At 42.1% G+C, this 25388-nt stretch overlaps 1 protein-coding gene across 1 annotated transcript in view; it reads right to left on the bottom strand.

Moving 5' to 3' along the window:
* FASTKD2 (FAST kinase domains 2) overlaps positions 1-25388 on the bottom strand; it is a 41615-nt gene that overhangs the window by 6701 nt on the left and 9526 nt on the right. Inside the window, exons 3-10 of the mRNA XM_040357312.1 lie at positions 25156-25259; positions 22407-22515; positions 15609-15732; positions 13130-13269; positions 8451-8620; positions 8215-8363; positions 3577-3786; positions 963-1065 (exon numbers count right to left, since the gene is read on the bottom strand). Coding sequence (XP_040213246.1) covers positions 963-1065; positions 3577-3786; positions 8215-8363; positions 8451-8620; positions 13130-13269; positions 15609-15732; positions 22407-22515; positions 25156-25259 — 1109 coding nt within the window. The remainder of the gene's footprint in view (positions 1-962; positions 1066-3576; positions 3787-8214; positions 8364-8450; positions 8621-13129; positions 13270-15608; positions 15733-22406; positions 22516-25155; positions 25260-25388) is intronic.

The following is a 25388-nucleotide window of genomic DNA, read 5'->3' as shown; positions in this document are numbered from 1 at the left end:
CGACGTGGCTCCCAAACAAAACTGACGTCCTTTTTTTCCCCACAAATAGAGCTTTCTTTTGGTCATATTTGATCACCTCTGCGGTTTTATTTTTTTGCGCTATAAACAAAAATAGAGCGACAATTTTAAAAAAGATGCAATATTTTTTACTTTTTGCTATAATAAATATCCCCAAATAATATATAAAAAAAAGTTTTTTTCCCTCAGTTTTGGCCGATATACATTCTACATATTTTTTGTAAAAAAATAAATAAATTCGCAATAGGCGTTTATTGATTGGTTTGCGCAAAAGTTATAGCGTCTACAAAATAGGGGATAGTTTTATTGCATTTTTATTAATATTTATTTTTTTACTAGTAATGGCGGCGATCAACATTTTTTATCGTGACTGCGACATTATGGCGGACACATCGGACATGATGTGTCGAAGGGGTTAAGTGTGACCTAAGGGAGTGATTCTTACTGTGTGGGGGCATGGCTTGGCGTGTGACCTCACTGATCGTCGTTCCCTATGACAGGGAACAGACAATCAGTGACACTCTCACTAGGAAGAATGAGGAAAGGTTCGTCTACACTTACCTCTACTCGTTCTTCAGCTCTGTGACCCGATTGCGGAAACACCGGCGGCGATCGGGTCCGCGGGTGCGGTCACGGAGCTCAGGACCGGGTCACAAGCACGCCACCAGCGGTGCGTGACCCACTCTCTGCCAAGGTATATAGACGTAAGGCGGTCCTTAAGTGGTTAAAATGACAGAAACATGCAGAAGGGCCATCGCTGACCTTTCCAGATCTCTATACTTGTTTTGGATTACTGACTGAAAATATGGAAGCCAAATGATCAGTACAGCAGCCAGACAACTGGCATTTTCAGAAAGAAGTCGGCAATGACAGATCCCATATTCCCTGTAGAGCAGGCTCATTTTAAATATATAAAATGGTAGTCAACCATTATCCTTTCTTACCGAATAACATTTTCTGAGTGGTCAGCTAGTTCTAGGTTGTCCGTCTGTAGGTCACCAACAGGAACCAACTTGTTGTCTTGGGTATCCAAAGCCAACACAAAATCTAGAAAAAGAGTTTAAAAAAAAAGTTCTTAGAGCAATAAAACTATTGTACTCACATTACAAGATTCAATTCAGAAACCTAATTATTGTACACATTTTGAGTATAATGTATTTTAAACATTCTGCATGAGTAATCCTGTATTAAAACAATTTTAATACAACCTGAATTAATACACCTGTAATCACTTAGGCTCCGGAATATTTTACCCCCTTCATGAGCAGGCCATTTTTTACAGTTCAGCACTGCACTGCTTTAGCTGGTAACTGCGCAGTCATGCAATGCTGTACGCAAACAAAATGTATATAATTTTTTTGCACAAATAGAACTTTCTTTGGGTGGTATTTGATCACCACTGGGTTTTTTATTTTATTGTGCTATAAATTTTCAATTAAAAAAAACAAATTTCTTCAGAAATTTAGGCCAAAATGTATTCTGCTCTATGTCTTTGGTAAAACAAAATCAGAATAAGTATGTTTATTTATTTATGGTACTTATATAGCGCCATCAATTTATGCAGTGCTTTACATATACATCGTACATTCACATCAGTCTCTGCCCTCAAGGAGCTTACAACCCAAGGTTCCCAACACACATTCATACATATACTAGGGCCAATATAGACAGGATTCGATTAACCTACCAGCATGTCTAGAGTGTGGGAGAAAACCGCAGTACCCGGAGGAAATATGCAAACTCCAGGCAGACGGTGTCGTGGTTGGGATTCAAACCAGTGACCCTTTTTGCTGCTAGGTGAAAGTGCTATCCACTACACCAATGTGCTGCCCATATATTGATTGGTTTGCGTGAAAGTTATAGCATCTACAAACAATGGTATAGTTACAGAATTTTTTTTTTTTTTAATACAGTGGAACCTTGGATTACGAGCATAATACGTTCCAGGAGAATGTTAGTAATCCAAAGCACTCGTATATCAAAGTGAGTTTCCCCATAGAAGTCAATGGAAACAAAGATAATTTGTTCCGCATTGACTTCCATTGCATGCAATACCACATGTGGTCAGAGGTGGTGGGGGCGCCGGAGATCCGGAAATACTCGGAGTCCGTTCGGATGCAGCGGTAACCCTCGAAAACACTCGGCAACCGAGAATTTCCAAATGTCACTGGAGCCCCCACACCTCTGCCCAAATGCGGTACTGCACACCTTAGAGGCTTGAATCCTACTCGTTTTGCGGGACAACACTAGCAAATGGATAAAAAAAAAAAAAAGCCTGTATTGCGAAATGCTCGTTAACTGCGTTACTTGCAATCCGAGGTTCCACTGTACTAGTTATGTTGGCGATCAGCGACTGTGATAGTGCAATGGATTGATGCTAAGTGGGAACAAACTGACACTGACATCTCCAGTAATATTTGGGGCAATTAAAGGGTTAACTGTGTGCCTAGCAAGTGTTCGTGTTTTGACTGTGTAATGCTTTCACTTTGCAGGGAGCCAGCCACAGCACATCCGGGTTGGTAGGTGCGCACCCCTTCCTGGAAATGCAGAATCACGTATATATATATATGTATGCGATTCTGTGCAGACGGCCCCTACTGTATTATTATACAGGATTTATATTAGCGCCAACAGTTTGCACAGCGCTTTACATCCGGGAAGACTGTACAGTCACAATACAATTCAATACAGGAGGGATCAGAGGGCCCTGCGCATTAGAGCTTACAGTCTAGAAGTATCAGTTAAGCTACAGTGCATGGCCAGCAAGTGGTTAAGATTTTTTTTTTTTTAAGGAGTAGTGTTTAATGCGTATAGTTGTAGATTTTCATATCCACCAGTAACCTATAAATAGCCTTAATTAAAAAAAAATTGTATGAAGGGACTGGTATGGATTTTGGGAGCATGATGCTCCTTCTTAAAATCCTAAACCAGACCTTAAAGGAGGGGACCCTACGCATTTTTTTTTTTGCATATCATCCAAAAGGTAAACCCAGAGAAATGCACTGTAGCTATGGGGGAAGCAAAGGGCTGGTAAAACCACAAGTCAGTAAAATAGAGGTTATACCATCCTGGCCCTATTCTTTCTCAAAAAAACAAGTACGTTCATTTCTATGTACCATTGGGAACTATCGGCAATGTGCCAACGTATGCCATCCTGGGAGCCCCATGCCTGGCCTGACTAAGGGCCCTAACTTATTCATGGTAGAATGGGACCCAGAGGCTAAGAGATATATGAAAAAACAACCAAATAAGATGAAATAGTGAAGCTGTAAAAACAAAAACATGGGTCAGCTCACACCAATGTAGTTTTCTTTAATGCGATTTCCAGTGATAACAATATGAACACATCAAAAAGCATGTCGTTGCACTTTTTACTGATATATTGATATGTCAACATGTATCATATCGAACATCAAAGTGCATTAACATGGGTCTTAATGCATGTGTTGACATGCATATTGATGCGTTTTCATTCATTTCAATGTAAAACCCATTAAAGCAAAAACCATAGGAGTGAAAAGGCCCCCTAATTCTGCAAAAGGGATGTTTGTGTCATACCAATGTAGTAAGTGTTGGCTATCTGCAAGCTGTACTGATACAAGTCCGGATCCTTAATGAAGTTTTTCATGTCATTATGTAAAGTTTGAAAGTCTTCAGAGGTTGCAGGGGGAACTTTCTTTAGGCAGCAAAACGAATTACTTTTTACAAAGGGTGTATTCCTCATCAAACACAGGTTAATATGCTCAAAAATGCTCTGTTCTTTAAAATCTGAAAAACAAAAAATATAGAGCATTCAATGATATGATTGCAATAAATGCCTCATATTAAGATCTATTACAAATCTAGGCAACCGAAACTGAGCAGAAGATGGAAAGATCTGGAGGCTTATCTTTAGTGAAAGGGCCAGAGATTATCTTTAGTGTAAACGAATTGTCAGTCATCAGTAAATTCAGAGATATAGGAAGCTTTATTTATATGTACATCAACAATTTTCATGTAAAAAAAAAAAAAACTATCATGGCTGCAACTCTTATGCCGCGTACACACGATCATTTTTCGGGTTGTAAAAAATGAAGTTTTTTTTAAATGTCATTAAAAACGATTGTGTGTGGGCTTCAGAACATTTTTCGGGTTCTGAAAAACGGCCAAAAAAAATTCGAACATGATCTATTTTTTAACTACGTTTTTAAGGTTGTCGTTTTTCGGGTTGTAAAAAATGGCTTTAGCGACGTGAAAAATCTACGCATGATCAGAAGCAAGTTATGAGACGGGAGCGCTCGTTCTGGAAAACTACCATTCGTAATGGAGTAAGCACATTCATCACGCTGTAACAGACAGAAAATCGCGAATTGTCTTTTACTAACACAAAATCAGCTAAAGCAGCCCCAAGGGTGGCGTCATCCGAATGGAACTTCCCCTTTATAGTGCCGTTGTACGTCACCGCGCTTTGCTAGAGCATTTTTTTTTTCACGATCGTGTATAGGCAAGGCCGTTTTAATGATCAAGTTGAAAAAAACTTTGTTTTTTCTAGAGCCTGAAAAACGTTGTTTACAACCCAAAAAATGATCGTGTGTACGTGGCATAAAAGTGGAGGTTCTGCAGTCCAACTTTTTTTTTTTTCTGTGCAATCAATGTTGTTTCAGGTAACAACTTACTACGCACTTTTTTCGTGATTAAAACCATCCCCCGACGGTTTTTGTTAAAAAGATTAACTTTTAAAAAACGATCCTGACATGTTCCATTTTGCTTGTGGGCACTGTGAAGCCCACAAGCACGGACTTCCGGGAAGTGGTGATTGCTCGTCTCCCGGCATTCACCGCTCTATCTCGCGCATGAGCAGTGTTGACAGCGAGCAGCGCCGTCAACACTTCCTGGTTGCCACAACGGCCGGCATCATTTAAAGTACACTCCCCGTTGTGACGGCATTCACCTTTGTGCCCTTATTTAAAACGGCGGAAATAGATCCGCCCTCGTCACGTGACCAGCTTGACGAGTCACGCGACGAGTGAAATCTCGAGAGATTTCGATGGACAGCGTTCAGCATTGTCTCCTGGGAAGCATGACACTGTGCTCCTAGGAGACATTGTGGAGACATCCCAGCAAACAATGCTGCGCCGGGGAAAAGAAGAGATACGCCTACTCCCGCGGGAGGAATATCCGGAATTCCAGCTTCACAGAGCTTATCAAAAAGGTATTTAAATCATCAAAAAAAAAAAAAAAAAAAAAACAACATTAGGCCAGGGTTTGACAAATTTTCTTGGAATCTAGGAACCAGCTAAAAAAGTTAGGAGCCAGAAACGTGCCCCGTCCCGCCGAGCTTGCGCACAGAAGCAAACGCATACGTGAGCAGCGCCGACATATGAAAGCGGTGTTCAAACCACACATGTGAGGTATCACCGCGATTGGTAGAGCAAGAGCAATAATTCTAGCCCTAGACCTCCTCTGTAACTCAAAACATGCAGGCTGTGGAATTTTTTAAGACCACTGTGCAAATACGGTGTGACAGTAAGTATTGCAACGACCGCCATTTTATTCTCTAGGGTGTTAGAATAAAAAATATATATAATGTTTGGGGGGTTCTAATTAGAGGGAAGGAGATGGTAGTAAAAACACAGGGGAAGCTCCATTAGTCTTGTCATGCCAACGGCCACCACCAGATGGCGCCAGATCACAGAAGGAAGCATAGGCCTGCAGAACGCCGCGACCTCAATTACCGGCCGGCACGGCCCGATGCGATCGGCGGGGGGCGCACAGAGACACAGGATGGGGTATCCTGTGTCTCCGTGCGCCCCCACCTCCCCCGCCGGTAATGGAGGACGTGGCTTTGCGGCCTTCTGCAGGCCTATGCTTCCTTCCCCAGGCGCCAGGTCGCTAATTCTAGTCGCAATTGCAACCTGGCGCCCGGATTAATAAACCGCTTGGGGACCCATTTCATTAAAAAAAATAAAAAGCACATACTTATACCGTTTTAAGCTGGCAAAAATTATTGGTATTAACTCTAAATCTTCCTGAAGAACAGGGTAAGGTGATCACCAACACCTGCATAAAAGGGCAGAAAGGGATGTTACATACCATAACCTAAAATGGTATTCAAGAACATCATGATCAGATAGAGTAAGACACCTTTCAACAAAGGCCCATATGTGTTTCTGGGTTGTGACACCATGCCTAACCAGTTATCTTCCGCTGAGGAGTGAGGGGTAGGAATCCTAGCAAAAGTACTATTTTTATTCGCCTTATAGGGAATAGTAAGGAGGAAGGAATCTAAGGAGACTTTATGAGAAGACTGCAGCTAAACCACAGGAGGACCACAGCTAAACCACAGGAGGATGACCTATCTCACATATCAACAGGTCACTAAGAAGGGCTCTGAACTTTACTACTAGGGGAAATCTGCAGCAGGGCAGTAGAGGTCCATCCAGCGACAGAAAGGCAGTCATGTGTTGAATCCTCGTGCTTCAATGTGTAAATAAATCATCAGTCGGTAGGATCTGGAAGGCATTACCATAAAGTGATTATAAGGGCAGAATGTTTTTTATCTTAATGCATTCTGTGCATTAACATAAAAAGCTGTGCACAGCAGCCCCCAATACTTACCTGAGCCCCTTCTAGATCTATTGATGTTGTAGGTATTTTTCTCGGCTGCCTGGGACTCCCCTCATTGGCTGAGACAGCAGCACAGAGCCATTGGCTCCCGCTGCTGTCAATCAAAGTCAGTCAGCTGAGAAGAGAAAGGGGCGTGGCCGGGCCACGGCTTCTTGTCTGAATGGACACAGAAAGATGCGACTCGCCTCAGGTGCCCCCATAGCAAGCTGCTTGCTGTGGGGATACGCAACAGGAGGGAGGGGCCAGGAGCGCCGTCAAGGGATCCAAGAAGAGGACTTTAGAATCACTTTAACTCTAGGAAAGACACACTCAACACTGGCCAGCGAAGGGGAAAGGCAAGCCATTCTGTCACAGAGGGAGTTCCCACACCTTTCAAGGGTGAAGGTCCAGCAGAGGTCAGATCAAAAGACTGACCAACAAAATAATCCCAGACAACCAAGTAACTGTCTGTTTCAGAGAACTGTGCTCAAGGGCCAGGCTAGATAATAAAAATGATAGGGTAGTCCTCCAAGGATGGAGAGAAAGGAATCATTCCCTCCCTGGCCTGAGGCAGACTAAAAGTGTCCAAAACTTTTTTGTCTAATAAGAACAGCTTGGAGCCTTGCTAAGATTCCAGACCACCCAACGTAAAAGGGGTTGTAAAGGTACAATTTGTTTTTTCCTAAATAGCTTCCTTTACCTTAGTGCAGTCCTCCTTCACTTACCTCATCCTTCCATTTTGCTTTTAAATGTCCTTATTTCTTCTGAGAAATCCTCACTTCCTATTCTTCTGTCTGTAACTCCACACAGTAATGCAAGGCTTTCTCCCTGGTGTGTAGTGTCGTGCTCGCCCCCTCCCTTGGACTACAGGAGAGTCACAACGCTCTCTACGTTGCAGATAGAGAAAGGAGCTTTGTGTTAGTGGGCGTCCTGACTCTCCTATAGTCCAAGGAAGGGGGTGAATACAACACTACACACCAGGGAGAAAGCCTTGCATTACTGTGTGGAGTTACAGACAGAAGAAGAGGAAGTGAGGATTTCTCAGAAGAAATAAGGACATTTAAAAGCAAAATGGAAGGATGAGGTGAGTGAAGGAGGACTGCACTAAGGTAAAGGAAGCTATTTAGGGAAAAAAAAAATTGTACCTTTACAACCCCTTTCAGCCTCATCAAGCAGTTAGATGTACAGGTGGATGCAGACAGTTGCGACTGTGCCTGTACAAATCAATGACAGGCTGACAATGGGTGCAGCTGTCCAGCAGTGTATGGATGTAATTTCCATGTAGTTAGGGACAGATGATTACCCCTGGATGCAAACAGTCTGTCCCTAACTGCCACTTATCAATGGCTGTGCGATTACATCCAAACACCGGTGGACTGCAGCAGTGGGTCATCACTCTGTACAGGTTCAGCGCCCATAATGGTCTATATTCAGCCACAGGAATCTGCTGGATTCTTGCAGCAGCTGGAACATTTTTTTGCCATGTGAATTAGGCCTTACAATAACATCATACAAAGGAAAACTGCAAATTCTAGAAAATGAAAACTGATGTTTTAAATTGATTAGCAACTGCAACAATTCAGGGTAAACAGAAAGACACTAGCAACTTACTGAGAATGCTTTCATACTGCAGAAGCTTATTTACTGCAAAGTCAGGACATGCTTCTAGAACACACAAGTTGTATACAATAAAGAGAAGTTTTTTAGGTGGAATACTATTGAGGTATGCCTGTAGGGATGAGTTTACGGCCTCCAGGAACCTTAAAATAGAAGAACATGAATACATTTTTAACGATGAGTTCCAAAACTTCTCTCTCATATATTAAGCATGCAAAAATAAGGCTTACTGCGTCTTTTTTTCTGGAAGATGATTCAGCGCCGAGTAGAATTTGACTGTCTCTGATAAATCCCATATTTTTACTGAACTTAAATTATTTGTAAAAATCTCAGCATATCGATCCAGTAGTGGAACATGTCGAAAATGAAGGTGTACAAAGTACTGGAGTATCATAGCCAACTAAACAGATAAGGAAATAAAACAATTTGTTACCATTGTTTAGCCACTTTAAGCACAAGAGAAAATAATGAAGTTTTGGGTTAGCAACTCATGGCCCCGGAGCTAGTGCTTGCTTTAACCACTTAAGCCCCGGACCATATTGCTGCCTAAAGACCCAAGGGGTTTTTACAGTTCGGGACTGCGTCGCTTTAACAGACAATTGCGCGGTCGTGCGACGTGGCTCCCAAACAAAATTGGCGTCCTTTTTCCCCCACAAATAGAGCTTTCTTTTGGTGGTATTTGATCACCTCTGCGGTTTTTATTTTTTGCGCTATAAACAAAAATAGAGCGACAATTTTGAAAAAAATGCAATATTTTTTACTTTTTGCTGTAATAAATATCCCCCAAAAACATATATAATTTTTTTTTTTTCCTCAGTTTAGGCCGATACGTATTCTTCTACCTATTTTTGGTAAAAAAAAAATCGCAATAATCGTTTATCGGTTGGTTTGGGCAAAATTTATAGCGTTTACAAAATAGGGGATAGTTTTTTTGCATTTATTTTTTTTATACCACTAATGACGGCGATCTACGATTTTTTTCGTGACTGCGACATAATGGCGGACACTTCGGACAATTTTGACACATTTTTGGGACCATTGTCATTTTCACAGCAAAAAATGTATTTAAAATGCACGGCTCTCCCCGTTCTTCAGCTCCGGGGAGCGATCGCGACGGAGCGGCTAAAAACAAATAGCCGCGCCGTCGTCCCGGATCGCTCTCCGAGCGGACCCGACCTCCGCATGTAGCGGGGGGGGGGGTCCCGATCGGACCCCCCACCCACGTCTAGCAGAGGACGTACAGGTACGTACATGTGCCTGTCCGTGCCATTCTGCTGACGTATATGTACATGAGGAGGTCGGGAAGTGGTTAAAGTGGGGTCCCCGCACTACGCCCCTCTACAAGATTGTATCTGGCATGCAGCTAATGTGCACAGTGAAAGCTCCCCCACCGATTGGGCTCCGTCACACTTGCTCAAAATACTGACTCTCATCAAATGCTCCTATAGTGTTAATGCATGTTAATAGGTGTGGTTGATAAGCTTTTAGTGAGCATTAAAAATGCTCCTCCCAAAGGCCTATGTATGTTTGCAGCGCGGTTGACAAACACCTGTGGCTTGTTAAAACTGCACCACAAACGCCTACAATAGGGTTACCCACTGACAGCTGAAAAAAAAAAAATGAGCGGTCTTCTGATGTCTTCTTCCTCCAGTCATCCTTCTACGGTCTTCTCCTTCCGGTAATGTTTTCTCCCTCAGTCAATGTCTTCTTCCGCCGCCAACCCACTCAAATTTTGTTTTAAATCTGGTCCTGCTCAGACGATGGCTCTCGTTGTTATGCCAGCTCAGCTTTCTTCCAGCTCTTATATAACTATGGGGTGTGGTCACCCATCGAGGACACCCAGAAACACCACACACTTGTGATGTCACCACCCCATCATGCCCCGAGCGGTGGCATTTTTATTTTGAGTGGGTTGGCGGTGGCAGAAGTAAAAAGAAGACATCACCAGAAAGAGAAGACCGGAGGAAGAAGACTTGTTGGAGCTATGACAGGGACATTCTTCAATTAATAAAGGGCTTGTCAAAAACCGGCTTTGTTTTTTGCAACACCATTTCTTTTCTTTATACCCCATACTCATCCACATGGGTGGGGGACGGGAATCTGGGGGCCTCCCTTGTTAAAGGGGGCGTCCAGATTTCGATAAGCCCCTTGCCTGCAGACCCCCCCCAAAACCACTGGCCAGGGTTGTCGGGAAGAATCCCTTGTCCCTATCAACATGGGGACAAGGTGCTTTGCTTTGGGGTGGGTGGGGGGGGGGCACAGAGAGAGTTAGGAGTGGTGGAACTTGACTTGCCTGCACAAAGCCCTGACCTCAACCCGATAGAATTTGAATTATGAATTCGGAATGAATTAGAGCGGAGACTGCAAGCCAGGCTTTTTCATTCAACATCAGTGCCTGACCTCACAAATGCGCTTTTGGAAGCATGGTCAAACTTTACAGTTGATGTGCACAGTGTAAACTGCCCCACCCCTTCACATCTGATGTGCACAGTGTAAGCTTCCCCACCCCTTCACATCTGATGTGCACAGTGTAAGCTTCCCCACCCCTTCACATCTGATGTGCACAGTGTAAGCTCCCCAAGTGAGTACAGCAGGCTGGGTTTGGGAGAATAACCACTAAGAGCTACTCATGGCTCTTTGTATTATGCTGTCAATTTTGCACCCAGGGGTAGTTGCATTTCACCTCCTCCCCTCCTATTTTCTTTTGTTAGGAGTTTGAGGTGTATGTTATGAATATTGGGGTTGTTAAGCAGTAAATCTCCCTCTCCCCCCCCCCCTTTTGTTCGTTCCTTCTCCATTTCTCAAGTTTTATGAATGTTCTATATACATTTTTTGTATAAGAATTTTCATGTCGATTATGAAATCATTTTTAATATCATTTTTATTTTTACTGACACACGGGGGCATGCAGGAGTTTTATGGTATAAATATGTGATTTATTACTGCCATGACATATGTATACAGGGCTGTATTGTTTTTAAGGTTTTTAAAGTTTGATTATAATGTGTATGTAGCAATCACTATTCATAGTTTTTTTGCTGTCAGCACTGTGTTTTCAGTACTGTTATTAGGATACTTCCCTCTGGGCACATTTGCACGTACATTTATTGCTGCAATGCATGTCGACAGGGTTGTAGTCCTGTACACCGAGTAACCTAGTGGCATTCAAGACCAATTAGGTTTCCGGTGTCTCTCTCCTGCTGATATTTAAGCGTGGTGTGCGACGTCCGGTTCTAGACTCCTTTCCCTGTCCATGCCTCATACGGAGAAACGCAGCGTAGGGTGGAGCGATAGAATTTGACGTCACCACGCCCCAGCTGGCTGGCTTAAGCTGCGGCTGGTTACATTGCAGCTTGGTTTGAAAAACTTTCCCTGCTTGCAAAAAAATTTATGATGTCAGTGTCCCAGCTATCTGTGAATAAAGGGATTTTCTTTCAAAGATATACTGCGCCATGAAGTATCCTTCTTTTACTTTCTTATATTATGCCCTGTGAGTGATCCCATTCATCTAAAGATTTGGAGGGAGATCCCTGGTGCAGTGTGTGGACTGTCAGTGGAGGAGTGAAACCAGATGCCGTTTTAGAGTGATTCCTGTGTGCTGAGCTCTTTTGATCTCTGTGATAGAGATCCAACTGATCCGGTAAGCGGTCACTTTATATATCCCTAATTTCTTGTCATCTGTCCAGTGAAATGATCTGATGAAGATTGTACATGTGGCGTGTCTTTTCTGGTTACAGTGAAGCGCAGCTTACTTTTCACGGACACTGTTCAATATGGACATTTTTGTAGCTTTTTTATTTTACAATTAGTTATGATATCATAGTTTGCTTATTCAATAGCCGACCTAAATTTGCACTTTGTTTTTGCATTTACATTTGGATGCGCACCTATTTTTTACTTTTACACTGCTCTCAATTTTGGTCCTAATTTTTGTGAATTATCCTAAACCATACCCCTAAAGCTGGCCACACACTATAAACTTTTTAAAAATTTAACAGATCCATCCAAACACACAATACAGCTTAGATGGACGAATCTCCTTCTGTGGTATTTGGACATTTGGCACAAGCAGTTGCATTAGATTCAATGTAGCCACTGTTCGGTCAACATTTTTCTGTTCTAGTCCTTACATTTTTCAATCAAATGTTGAGCTTCAGGTTGGCGACAGGACCACTCACAGAGTGAATGCCAAACCTTCAAAATTTGTAAAGTGTATGGCATGCTTCAGAATTCTGCCTAGTAGAAAAGATGATGGGTATGCTCCACATAGAAATAAGTGACCCGATAAAAGCTGCCAGAGGAATGCATAGTGTACTGGACATGCTTTGACTAATTTGATATCTGTTTCATTGTGTTTCAATGTACATAACAGACCACTACAACCCCATACCAAACAAAACAAGGAGATTCCGTTTAAAACACAAGATAAGGGCTCAATGCAGACTGAACCTCTAAAAAAGCTCCTTCTTTAAGCATTTGAGCTTGTCTCTGCTTATAAACTACCATGTTAGCCTATGTGTCCATGCACACTATAGGCTTTTCCAGAAGATTAGTGTCCGGAGAGTTTACAGGCAGACAAAAAAAAAAAAAAAAAACATCACTTGCGCATTTTGGAGAGGAGCTTTTGAGCATTAAAAACGGTCAAAAACTTTGTAACGCACGTTAGCGTGCACTAACGCTGGGCGCATTTCTATGTTGATGCATTTTAATAGGCAGAATTCAGGCCAATATAATTAATGCCAGAGGCAGGAGCACGCATTAACGCTCTTGCAAAAAAGTTTATTTTTACAGAATTTTTGAGGCTGCAATTTCCTGTAGGAGAAGATTTTTTTTTTTAAACTTACAGATGTGCATGAGACCTAATGATCATTGGATGAATTAGAAAATACATAGACAGAGGGGATTTTACCTGCCATGGCTTCCACAAGCAAATAGTCTTCATAATCTGATCTCCAACTGCAGTCAGCAACCTTTCATTGCCATAATCCAGTTCACAGCAGCAAGACAGCAGACTAACAATTTTGGTATATGACAGTCCATCTAGGCCATCTAAACCAAAAAGCAGACAGAAAATACATTGAAAATAGACTATACCTTATAAAACAGTCTTTATACCGGCAAGCTGCAAGCGGTTAGCATGTTTGGTATGTGTTTTTCCATTCACACAGCATGCCTTAAAAAAAAAAAAAAATTATATATATTACATTACATTACCACGTGATCAGCCGTGTCCAATCATGGCTGGTCACGATGTAAACAGGAAGAGCCGTTGATCGGCTTTCCCTCAATCGCGCCTGACAGACGCGAGTAGAGGAGAGCTGATTGGCTGCTCTCCTGACAGGGGGTCTGTGCTGATTGTTTATCAGTGCAGCCCTCCCTTGGATGTCCGCCCAGGACCACCAGGAATGGCCACCACACTGGACCACCAGGGATATTCCAATCAGTGCCCAGGCAGCTGCCAATCAGTGCACATCAGCGATGCCTACCAGTGCCATTAGCAATGCCCATCAGTACCGCCTTTCATTGCCCAATGTCGCCTATCGGAAGGAAGAGTGTGTAACGCTTAGGCCAATTAATATATAAGATAATTGTTCCTCATGGGAACACAAAGAATAATAATAAATACAATGAAGATATTCCCGTGATATAGTTCTTGAGTGAAAAAAATAAAGTCCAATATGTATCAATAAAGTCCATATATCTATAAACACCACGTGCAGAGATGAAAAATGTTGCCTATCAGTGCCACCCATCAGTGGTGCCTATCAATGCCCATCAGTGCTGTATATCAGTGCCACTTATCAGTGCTGCCTACCAGTGCCACCTCATCAATGCTCGCCTTATCAGTGCCCATTGGTGAAGGAGAAAACGTACTTTGTTTCAAAATTTTCAGTCTTTTTTTATTTGTTTAGCAAAAAATAAAAACCGCAGAGGTAATCAAATACCACTAAAAGAAAGCTCTATTTGTGGGAACAAAATTATAAAAATTCTGTTTGGGTACAGTGCAGCGCAATGGTCATTTAAACAGCGACAGCGCTGAAAATTGGCTTGGGCAGGAAGGGGGTGTAAATGCCTGGTATTGAAGTGGTTAAGGTTGAGAGGTTAACCACTGAACCTTAGAATGAAAGAACACAGGTTCTTTCATTCTATTAACAGTACTACACTATGGCAGTTCTTGTATTATTATGGGGAACATCCACTCGGGAGATGTATTGAGGAGCCCCCATGTGGAGAAGATAGAGGAGACAGGATACCTCTTGCTACATTCGATTGAGAGACCCTGGGCGGGGGAAATAGCCACATGCTACAGTGATCTCCCTAACAAGAGATCCATTGGATTCGGTAAGGAGATTTGATATAGGAGGTGGAGGATCCTTTTCTTTTATCTTCTTGACACCTCTTCTTGGGTGATAACCTGCTTGAAGTCACGGATAATCACGGATATCAACTCATTGAACGGACTGTCACTTATATTATGTTATTTTGTAATATCTGATGCTTTTTCAATGATTAACATATGACTCCAGTGTCACATAATTTAGCAGGAGCAACATTTAATATTTTTCACTGTGTTTAGTCACCTTGGACTTTTGTAGAATTTTTTTAAGAATTTATGTCAAGTATTTTCTTTTGGTGCCAACATATAGGTACATTTGTGTGCAATGCAGCACAGCTATATTTTTTCTATAATTTCCTAGTGTGTGTTTCTTGCATATCTAGTTGCGGCAGCTGGTGCACATCACCAATAATTTTTTCATGTGTTTTAGAGATGCGATTTATTTACATTCACTGTGACCGCGCAGTATTTCCTTTACACATTTGCACAACATTACACATATTTATTTTTAACTACCGTATATACTCGAGAATAAGCCATCTTTTTCAGCACATTTTTTATGCTGAAAAAGCCCCCCCTCGGCTTATACATGAGTGAGGGTCGCCCGCTGTGTCATGCTGTCTTAAATGTTCGGCAGCCGTCCACTGTAACAAAGCCCCGCCTCCTCCTACAATGCTGGGAAACTGAATCAGTGTTCCATCTATCATGGATGAGGAGGAGGCGAGGCTTTGTTAAAGTGGACAGCCGCCAAACAGTTAAGACTGCATGACACAGCGGGAGACACCCGCTGTAATCAAAGGTACATGAGGTTGCAGATGGGCGCAGTGAGGCTGCAGATGGGCATTGTTGACCCTCCTTTCCACTGATTGGTATCTATTTTTATTTTTGAAATTTACCAGTAGCTGCTGCATTTCCCACCCTAGGCTTATACTCGAGTAAATGTTCTCATTTTTTTGTGGTAAAATTAGGTGCCTCTACTTATATTCGGGTCGGCTTATTACGCGAGTATATACGGTAAATGTTGTGTTTTGGTAAACATATCATTACTTACCGATGAGTTTATCACTGCAAGCGTTCAGGAGATGTTCAGAGTAGAAGTCAATATCAGCAAGTACACAAAATAGGTTTTCACTCTGTGCAACATTAAATCTGTCAACCATCTGTAAGGCTTTATTCTTAAAAAAAAAAAAAAAAAAAAAAAGAAGTAAAGTTCTGCACTTTAAATTAGTCCTACAAATATGGGACTTAGTAATTGAAACAGAAAAAAGAATTAAAAACAATTCAAGGGTAACCCCACAATAAATAAGTGTGTAAAGCAAGCAGAGAGATTTTCAACTCTTGAAAGTACCACCTCTATCTCCATCCATTAGGTAAGGGGCCCATAAAAGTCTATAGGCAGATCTCGAACACCTAGGAAGAGGGAGAAATCTGCAGAGCTTCAATCGAGGAGTTCCTTTTAATCCGTTTGACCATTTTTGCACAGAGGTCATGTAGCAGCATCAGTGTGTGTTGGTTAAAGAGGAGCTCCACCCAAAAAGGGGGATCTCCACTTATTTGCTTCCCCACTTCCGCTGCCACATTTAGCACCTTTCAGGAGGGAGGGGAGGGGGCAGGCGCTTGGTTTTGACAGGTACCCGCTCCCACTTTCAGCTGATCCGCTGCAAATTCATCCGGAAGTTAGGCCCCCTCCTCCTTCCCCCACCCACCGGACCATTCACAAATGCTTCACGCATGTGTAGCAGGGAACTGCCTGTTTCCCTTACACGAGATGGTGGAGGCGGCAGCACCCGAGAGCCAATTGAAAAATTGGCTCGGGTGAAGACACCGCTGGATTCGTGGACAGGTAAATGTCCAAATATTAAAAGTCTTTTAATTTTTCCAGGAGGAGACTAGAGCTCCGCTTTAACTTAACTATAATTTAAATTAACTATAAGGCCTCATGCACACCGGACGTTTTTCCTGCCGCTTTTAGGAGATTCAGGGTTTTTTCCTAGAGCTTGCACACATTGGCTCGGATTTACAAAGCACTTACGCCGACGTATCTCGAGATACGCCGCGTAAGTGTAACTATGCGCCGTTGTATCTGTGCGCCGTGCTCACAAAACTAGATACGCCTGAAAATAGGCTTCCTACGACCGACGTAACTTGCCTACGCCGTCGTATCGTAGGCACATATTTACGCTGGGAGCATTTGCCACTCCCATGGATTTTCTATGCGCATATGCAAATGAGGGAGATACGCCGATTCACGAACGTACTTGCGCCCGGCGCATAATATACGTGGTTTGCGTAAGTCGTACGTCCGGCGTAAAGTTAAGCCCCATATATGAGGCACAACTCATGCTAAGGTATGGACCAGGGAACACAGCCGTCGTATTTTACGTCGTTTGTGAATAGGGCTGGGCGTAAGTTACGTTCACGTCGTAGGCAGTGATCCGTCGCATCTTTGGGAGTAGTTCCGACGTGATTCTGAGCATGCGCACAGGGATACGTCCACGGGACGGCGCATGCGCCGTTCGTTTTAAGTACTTGTATGGCACTCGGCCCATCATTAGCATGGGGTCACACCTCATTAGCATGGCTCACGCCCGCTTACGCCGAGGGAACCCAGCGCAGTTTGGGAGGCAAGTGCTTTCAGAATTCGGTGCTTGCCTCTCTGCGCTACGTCGGCGTAGCGTATATTGGATGCGCTACGCCGGCATAAATATGCGCCAATGTATGTGAATCCGGGCCATAGGCTTTTAAGAGCTAAGATGAATAGGCATTTTCAAGCTGCAAAAAATACTCCAGGGTCAGAGCGTTGTGGAGCAGCAGCGTTACAGCTGTAAAAAGTCTGACGTGGCTAAACGCTGTGTAGGCCCAACTCTGACTAAATTGCCCATTTCAATTGTATACATTTTAAAGATGTGTAAACACATACTTATACATGCACAGCCATGGCAAATATTTAGTACAGCCAAGGAAAGTGTTGACTTTTTCAACATATTTAAACATGCAAACATTGGATCTCTATTCAAACAGGACCCATGGATAAAGGTGTTATACTTAACCTCTTAGCACTGGCACCTCCCAGCCTTTTAAGAGGTTTATGGCGTCGGGAGGCAGGGCGCGGCTTAAGATCACGTGACCGCCATGATTGGCTGTCTGTGGTCACCCATTGCGATCGGGAGCTTTCAGTTAGGGGGCGGTAAATGTGCTGGGAGTGCACTGCGCGCGCAGCCTACATACAGTGGGTAATTTGACACAAGCAAAAAGTTGCAATAGGGGGCATCGCTAAAGTTTCTCAAAAATAAGAAGGCTGTATATTCCCTTTGTGGTCTATAAAATGTGCTATCCTATAGAGGCCCTTATTAATCCACCATGCAAATTGTTCAGGGTCCTGTCCTGGGAGAAAGTAAGGGTTATTAAATAGAGGAGTCACTGGAGAAGATTTCAAGGGGTATAATTTGCATACTGTGTCCCAAAGGCGTAGGGCGTGGGATAAGAAAGCACTCATGATGTCCCGATGCTCCTTCCCATGGCCACATCAGGAGGTCCATGGGAAGTGAAGTATTAGCTTGTGCCTCCAACCGAACCCAGTCAGGTTAATAAGCTTTTTAGAAAATTTGATACAGCTGGACAAACTAAGCGGCTCTATAATAGTGCAGAAAACGTGGGACTCCCAGGCCACCCCGCCACTTGGAGGTACATAGCATGGAAGGAGCCACTCTGCATCCACCATTATCCCATTCGAATTTGTAAATCAGTGATTGCAGCTTCCTTTAAGAATGTGGATGGTACTGGAATTGGTAGAGACCTGAAGTAGTATAAAATGCAAGGAAGGACTGTCATCTACCCATCCAGGAAAGATCATGAGCCCGTCATTATTTTATGTCTTGTTCTATTGAAGTATAGAGGGAGACATAGTTAGCCTGATACAGTGTGGAGATATCAGAAGCAAGTTTGACTCCAAGATAAGGGAGTGCCTGTGATCACCATCTAAAGGAAAAGGACTTCTGCACGGCATCCTGTATCGGGTCCAGAATAATTATAGTAGGGCTGCAACCAACGATTATTTTCATAATCGATTAGTTGGTCAATTATTGTTTCGATTAATAACCTTAAAAAAGAATAAAAAGGAAGGTGATTTTGCGGCGATTAGCATTTTTACATTTTTTGGGCCAATTTGTTGTTGGGCAGATTAAAAAAACACAATTTGCCACAAAAAATGCATTACATGCTTTTCTGCAGCTTTTATATTGAAGTATATTGAATAAAAAAAATAAAAAGCACTGTTTTGCATTAAAAAAAGTTCTTGACCTTTCCAAATACGCAGCAGCTGAAAAAATCATGGATGCGAACGTGTCCCATAGGAAACCATGTAAATGAACTGTAGTGTGATTCTGCAAAAAGCAACAAAAAACAGAGGTGTGACCCCAGGCCTGAGATGTTTAGTAACATAATGGGGTTAAAAAACACAAAAAATAGTACAAAAAGAGCAAATAATCGCTACTGTAAGGGGTTCATTTTTTACTGTGGGACAGTGAAGTAACATTTACAGTAGCGATTTGCTCTTTTTTTTTACTATAAAGGGCCAATTATTATTTTTTTTAACCCCATTATGTTACTGGCTGATTAATCGATTATGAAAATAGTAATCGATTAGTTGTTTCGGCCCTAAATTATAGCGAAGACTTGATTTAGAGTGGTTTAGCCTCAGACGTGGGATTGACTCAAATTTAGACAGGGTTGCAAATAGATTAGGTAGTGGTTGTGAATTTAAAATTTTCCACATTTTGGCATGTTACAACCAAAAATGGAAATGTTTTTTATTGGGATTTTATGTGATAGACAAAACACAAAAGTGGCACATAATTGTGAAGTGGAAGGAAAATTATAAATGGTTTTCAAAATGTTTTAAAAAAATAAAATATGTAAAAAATGTGGCATGCATTTGTATTCAGGCATCTTTACTCTGATACCCTTAATTAAAATCGAGTGGAACCAATTGCCTTCAGAAGTCACCTAGTTAGTAAATAAAGTCCACCTGTGGGTAATTTAATCTCAGTATAAATACAGCTGTTCTGTGAAGCCCTCAGAGGTTGGTTAGAGAACCTTAGTGAACAAATAGCATCATGAAGGCCAAGGACCACACCAGACAGGACAGGGAAGTTTAAAGCAGGGTTAGGTTATAAAAAAAATACCAAGCTTTGAACATCTCACGAAGCACTGTTTAATCCATCATCTGAAAATGGAAAGAGCATGGCACAACTGCAAACCTACCAAGACATGGCCGTCCACCTAAACTAAAAGGCCGGGCAAAGGAGAGCATTAATCAGAGAAGCAGCCAAGAGGCCCATGGTAACTCTGGAGGAACTTTATGGAAGAGTGGCAAGAAGAAAGCCATTGTTAAAAAAAAGCCATAAGTGGTCCGGTTTGCAGTTTGCGAGAGGCCATGTGGGGGACACAGCAAATATGTAAGAAAGTGCTCTGGCCAGATGAGACCAAAATTTTACTTTTTGGCCTAAAAGGAAAATGCAAAATGCTATGTGTGGTGGAAAGCTAACACTGCACATCACCCTGAACACACCATTCCCACTGTGAAACATGGTGGTGGCAGCATCATGTTGTGGGAATGCTTTTCTTCAGCAGGGACAGGGAAGCTGGTCAGAGTTGATGGGAAGCTGGATGGAGCCAAATACAGGGCGATTTTAGAAGAAAACCTGTTAGGCCTCGTACACACGACAGAGTTTCTCGGCAGAATTCACCGAGAAACTCGGTCAAAACCCGGATTCTGCCGAGAAACTCTGTCGTCTGTACAGTTTTGGCTTGATGGAGCCGCCGAGGAACTCGACGAGAAAATAGAGAACATGTTCTCTATTTTCTCGTTGTCCGCGTTGTTCTATGGGAGAAGGCGGCCCGCCAAGCTCCTCGGCGGCTTCATCCCAAAACTCGACGAGGAACTTGACGTGCCAAGCACGTCGAGTTCCTCTGTCGTGTGTACGGGGCCTTAGAGTCTGCAAAAGACTTGAGACTGGGGCGGGGGTTTGCCTTCCAGCAGGACAACGACCCTAAACATACAACCAGAGCTACAATGGAATGCTTTAGATCAAAGCATATTTATGTGTTAGAATGGGCCAATCCAGATCTAAATCCAATTAAGAATCTGTGGCAAGACTTGAAAATTGCTTTTCACAGACGCCCTCCATCCAATATGACAGAGCTTGAGCTATTTTGCAAAGAAGAATGTGAATGCTGCCGTTACATGATTATGTACAGTTAGATGAATTCCGGATAGTATAGCTCTCAATATACTTCTGATGCTGCGATAATGAAAGTTGAAGCTCTCACACATTGAGGCCGTACTGTTGTTCATCTGTCCCTCCTCTCCTCCATTTAAAAAATGCTCTGTATTATGCACACAACTTACAAAATACTTTGCGTCCTGTCAATGAACAAAGGGGAGAAGAGTGTATAAACAACAGTACTACTTCTGTGTATGAGACCCGCAGGTGACTGGAAGTGTAGCGTGAGCTGTGATACCAGACATCACTGAAACAAAATAAGAAGGTGGTATACACTCCATTAAAGTAGAATTAAAAGCAATATTTTTTTCCCCCCATTTTGGATAGAGCAAGGTAGAGCATCACAGTTTTTCTTTTGCCATCTGTGTCCCACTGGGGAGCTTTCCCTTTGACTTCATGTCCTATAGCCAAAACAGAAAGTAAGAGGAAATCCTTCCAAAGTGCAGAGAACCCTGGTTGTCTCCAGAACTCCCCATTGGAAGATCTCCTCTCTGGTCCTGTTCTAGCGTCAACCCAAAATTTGAAGATTCCTTTCACTTTTGGTGGTACAGGCATCAAGAAAACCCTTATAGGCATTCTAATCCTCTCCACTGTCCAAAAACAAACATTTTGATTTTAGTTATACCTTAACTTTTTCTTACACAGATCATTTTAAAAACTTATCGTTTACCTATAAATATACTTTAGTAATGTCACAACCCTATTTAGGGTTTACCTTGTAACATGTTACTTGTGCATGTTTCACCCCCCACTGTGAAAGGTGGTGGAGGTTCTTTTCCCTGCACTCGCTGTCACAATTAAAAAAAAAACACACAGCCACATCATGGCAGGCAGACTTGTAGTTAGAATGGTCCAATTGTGAATCCAATGCTCTGCAGGCTCCGGGGGAAAAAATGATGAATGCTAGTTTTTTACCTCCAAAACATGTGCAATCATTAATTTATTTCAAGTTGAATGTAGCCTTTAATGAAAAACTGTTGCCTTTAATTCTTTAAAAATAGTATTGGTCAAATTTGAGGGACTGAATTCTGCCTTAAAGTGGAGGTTCACCCGAAAACTTAATTTTTAACATTAGATTGAGGCTCATTTTGTCAAGGGGAATCGGGTAGTTTTTTTAAAATCGAAGCAGTACTTACCGCTTTAGAGAGCGATCTTCTCTGCCGCTTCCGGGTATGGGCTGTGGGACTGGGCGTTGCTATTTGATTGACAGGCTTCCGACGGTCGCATCCATCGCGTCACGATTTTCCGAAAGTAGCCGAACGTCGGTGCGCAGGCGCCGTATAGAGCCGCACCGATGTTCGGCTTCTTTCGGCTACTCGTGACGCGGTGTATACGACCGTCGGAAGCCTGTCAATAAAAATAGGAATGCCCAGTCCCGAAGACCATACCCGGAAGCGGCAGAGAAGATCGCTCTCTAAAACATTAAGTACTGCTTCGATTTAAAAAAAACTACCCGATTCCCCTTGACAAAATGAGCATCAATCTAATGTTAAAAAAAAAAATTCGGGTGAACTCCCGCTTTAATAGACATTAACACAGTGAAGTCATTTAGTTCTTGCACTTACCTCCAGCTTTAATTTAAGCCTTAATGGTGCAGTCCTTCCAATGGCTTTCATCATAGTTAAAAGCGGTGTTACTTCATTAACCTCTTCAATTTTCATGTCGATCATCAGCCTAGGTGAGAAAAATGAGTTCTGAAATGAGTTGCTAATGGCAAACTTGTCTAAACTAACCTAAGCCAAGATATTCTATGGACAAATCATTAATGTGAAAACAACTATTAATAAATATCTTCATGAAGCAACATGCAACATTTTGAAATACCAACAATCGCTCTATTAAACAATTTGTGTGTGAATCTTCAATCAATAATTTACTACTTTATTCCACTATAGAAGATTGTTTTTGTGACTTGCACGTGTGTATATTACGTATGTTCTAAAAACAAAAATCAATTGGTGCAACAAAAAAATAAAGTCCTTCAATAAGGCTCCATTGTGTTCCGTTTTGTGTGCAGAATTGCCACGATTCTGCCTGACGAATCACAGTAAGATCACGCAAACAGAATAGCGGAACGCCTGGTGTGCAAAAGAAGTACAAAAAAAAAAAAAAAAGGAAAAAAGGGAGTAAATATACACTCCACGTCCTGACTACCCTAGGGCCTAGGTGAGGTTGATGCTGTCATCCTTCCAGCAAGATTCTTGGAAATATTGAGTAGCCCAAATCCCATATGATGACGCTTCAATACAGTGCAGCTGCTCCTTCCTGTGATATTTGGGATGCCCAGCATTCCCTAGGATCACTCTAAAACAGGGGTGTCAAACTCGATTTCATCGTGAGCTGCATTAGGGATGCCTTCAAAAGGGCCAGTTGTATCTGTAAGATTAGCTGTCCAGCGCACCCCCTCCCCTTACATTAGATGTCAAGAGCCACCCCACCATTGGAAGTTGAGTCCCCCACTCTCCATTACATCACAGTGCACCCCCCTTTCCTTATGCTGCTGCTGGGAAGAAGCTGGATGCATTGTTTGAAAGCAGAAAGTACAGGGTCTGGAGTAGGACCAGAGGAGGGCTGGAGCTCTCCCGCAGCTGCAGGAGAGGTATGAGGACAACATGAAATGGCCTGGAGGGCCGTATTCAGCTTGCGGGCCTTGTGTTTGACACCTGTGCTCTGGAATGTTAACATCACCCCCTATGGTACAGAAGCCAAGCGAAAAGTAAGTATATTAATTAACTTTTTACCCTTGCTGTTTTTTTTTCTGTACTACAGTGTTTCTCCATGGGGAGGAGGTAAAAGTGGACTTTGCCTGAAGTGCAAGGTCTGCTGTAACCACTTCCTACAAATAGAAGTACCTGTATGTCCTCAGGTGTACGTGGTTATACCAGGATCATGGCTGAAGTCATTGATCCTAGTATCATATTTTAGATCCAGCAATGCTCTTTTTATGTAAAAGTGATCGAGCGGCTATACAGCCACCTGATCACTTTTACAGAGAGCGGAAAGAGGCCCCCCTCCTGCCCTTGACCATTATGCTCACTCGGACCGGCTGAATACAGAGAAGAAGGTACGTCTGTACCCTACGCTTCTCTGTGACAAATTAAACTGTAAGCGACAAGGATTGCGTCACTTCTGGTTTCGGTTTGTTGTTCACAAAAAGTAACCGTCTGGGTTTGATCGGATGCTTTTGAGTGGTATTTAAATCAACAAATTCTTCCACTAGGTTAAGGCTTCATGTACACGGGACATTTTTACAACCTCTCCTGTACGATTTAACTTGACAGATACTAACCCACATTTAAAATGTCAGTTTTGCTGCATTTACATGCTGTGCTTAGCGGCGTTTTGCCACATTTGAGTTTAGAAACATTTTTATATATATATATATATATATATATATATATATATATATATATATATATATATATATATATATATATATATATATATATATATATATATATATATATATATATATATATATATATATATATATATATATATATATATATATATATATATATATATATATATATATATATATATATTTTTTTTAAAGCCCGAAAAAAATTTACCCTTAGATTGATGCTCATTTTGTCAAGTGGAATCGGGTAGTTTTTTTTAAATCGAAGCCGTACTTACCGTTTAAGAGAGCGATCTTCTCCGCCGCTTCCGGGTATGGTCTTCGGGAATGGGCGTTCCTATTTGATTGACAGGCTTCCGACTGTCGCATACATCGCGTCACGAGTAGCCGAAAGAAGCCGAACGTCGGTGCGGCTCTATACGGCGCCTGTGCACCGACGTTCGGCTACTTTCGGAAAATCGTGACACGATAGATGCGACAGTCGGAAGCCTGTCAATCAAATAGGAACGCCCAGTCCCGCAGCCCATACCCGGAAGCGGCGGAGAAGATCGCTCTCTAAAACGGTAAGTACTGCTTCGATTTTAAAAAAAAATACCCGATTCCCCTTGACAAAATGAGCCTCAATCTAATGTTAAAAATTTACTTTTCGGATGAACCTCCACTTTAAATGGCCAAATAGCCGCATTTGGCATCTGAAAAAAATTTTTTGCCTTCAAAGACAGGCCTAAAAAATGACAGTAAACGACAGTGTACATGTACACATAAGATAACATTAAATGAGTTCAATATTGTCCAACTGTCTGAACATCTGTTTAGCAGCAGCAATGTCCATGGGGCCTAACAGTGAACACGTTTACATTTGCGCTGGGGGTGCACAGAATAAACAACATCTGCAAACATGAATTAATACTTTAAAATTATGTTTTTTTGCAAGTCCATAAAAAAATTCTTACCGTAAACCAAATGTGATCAAATCCACATTTTTGTCACTCTTTAGCCATTCTAAAGTATTGGCCAAGATGGCAAGTTCCACTTCATTGAAGCAAGTCAGGTGTTCCTGAAAAAGTTACAATAAATGAAACATAATTTTTTTTTTTTTTTTTTTATACATATGCAGGTACTTTTGAAAGCAGCTGCACAACAAAAGTTATGACAGAAATTGTCAGTTCTTTGACAGGTTACAGCT

The sequence above is a fragment of the Rana temporaria genome, chromosome 6, assembly GCF_905171775.1.
Source record: "Rana temporaria chromosome 6, aRanTem1.1, whole genome shotgun sequence".
NCBI classification, from domain to species: Eukaryota; Metazoa; Chordata; class Amphibia; order Anura; family Ranidae; genus Rana; species Rana temporaria.
The sequence above is the reverse complement of the archived record's forward strand: the minus strand, read 5'-3'. Positions and strand labels throughout refer to the sequence as shown.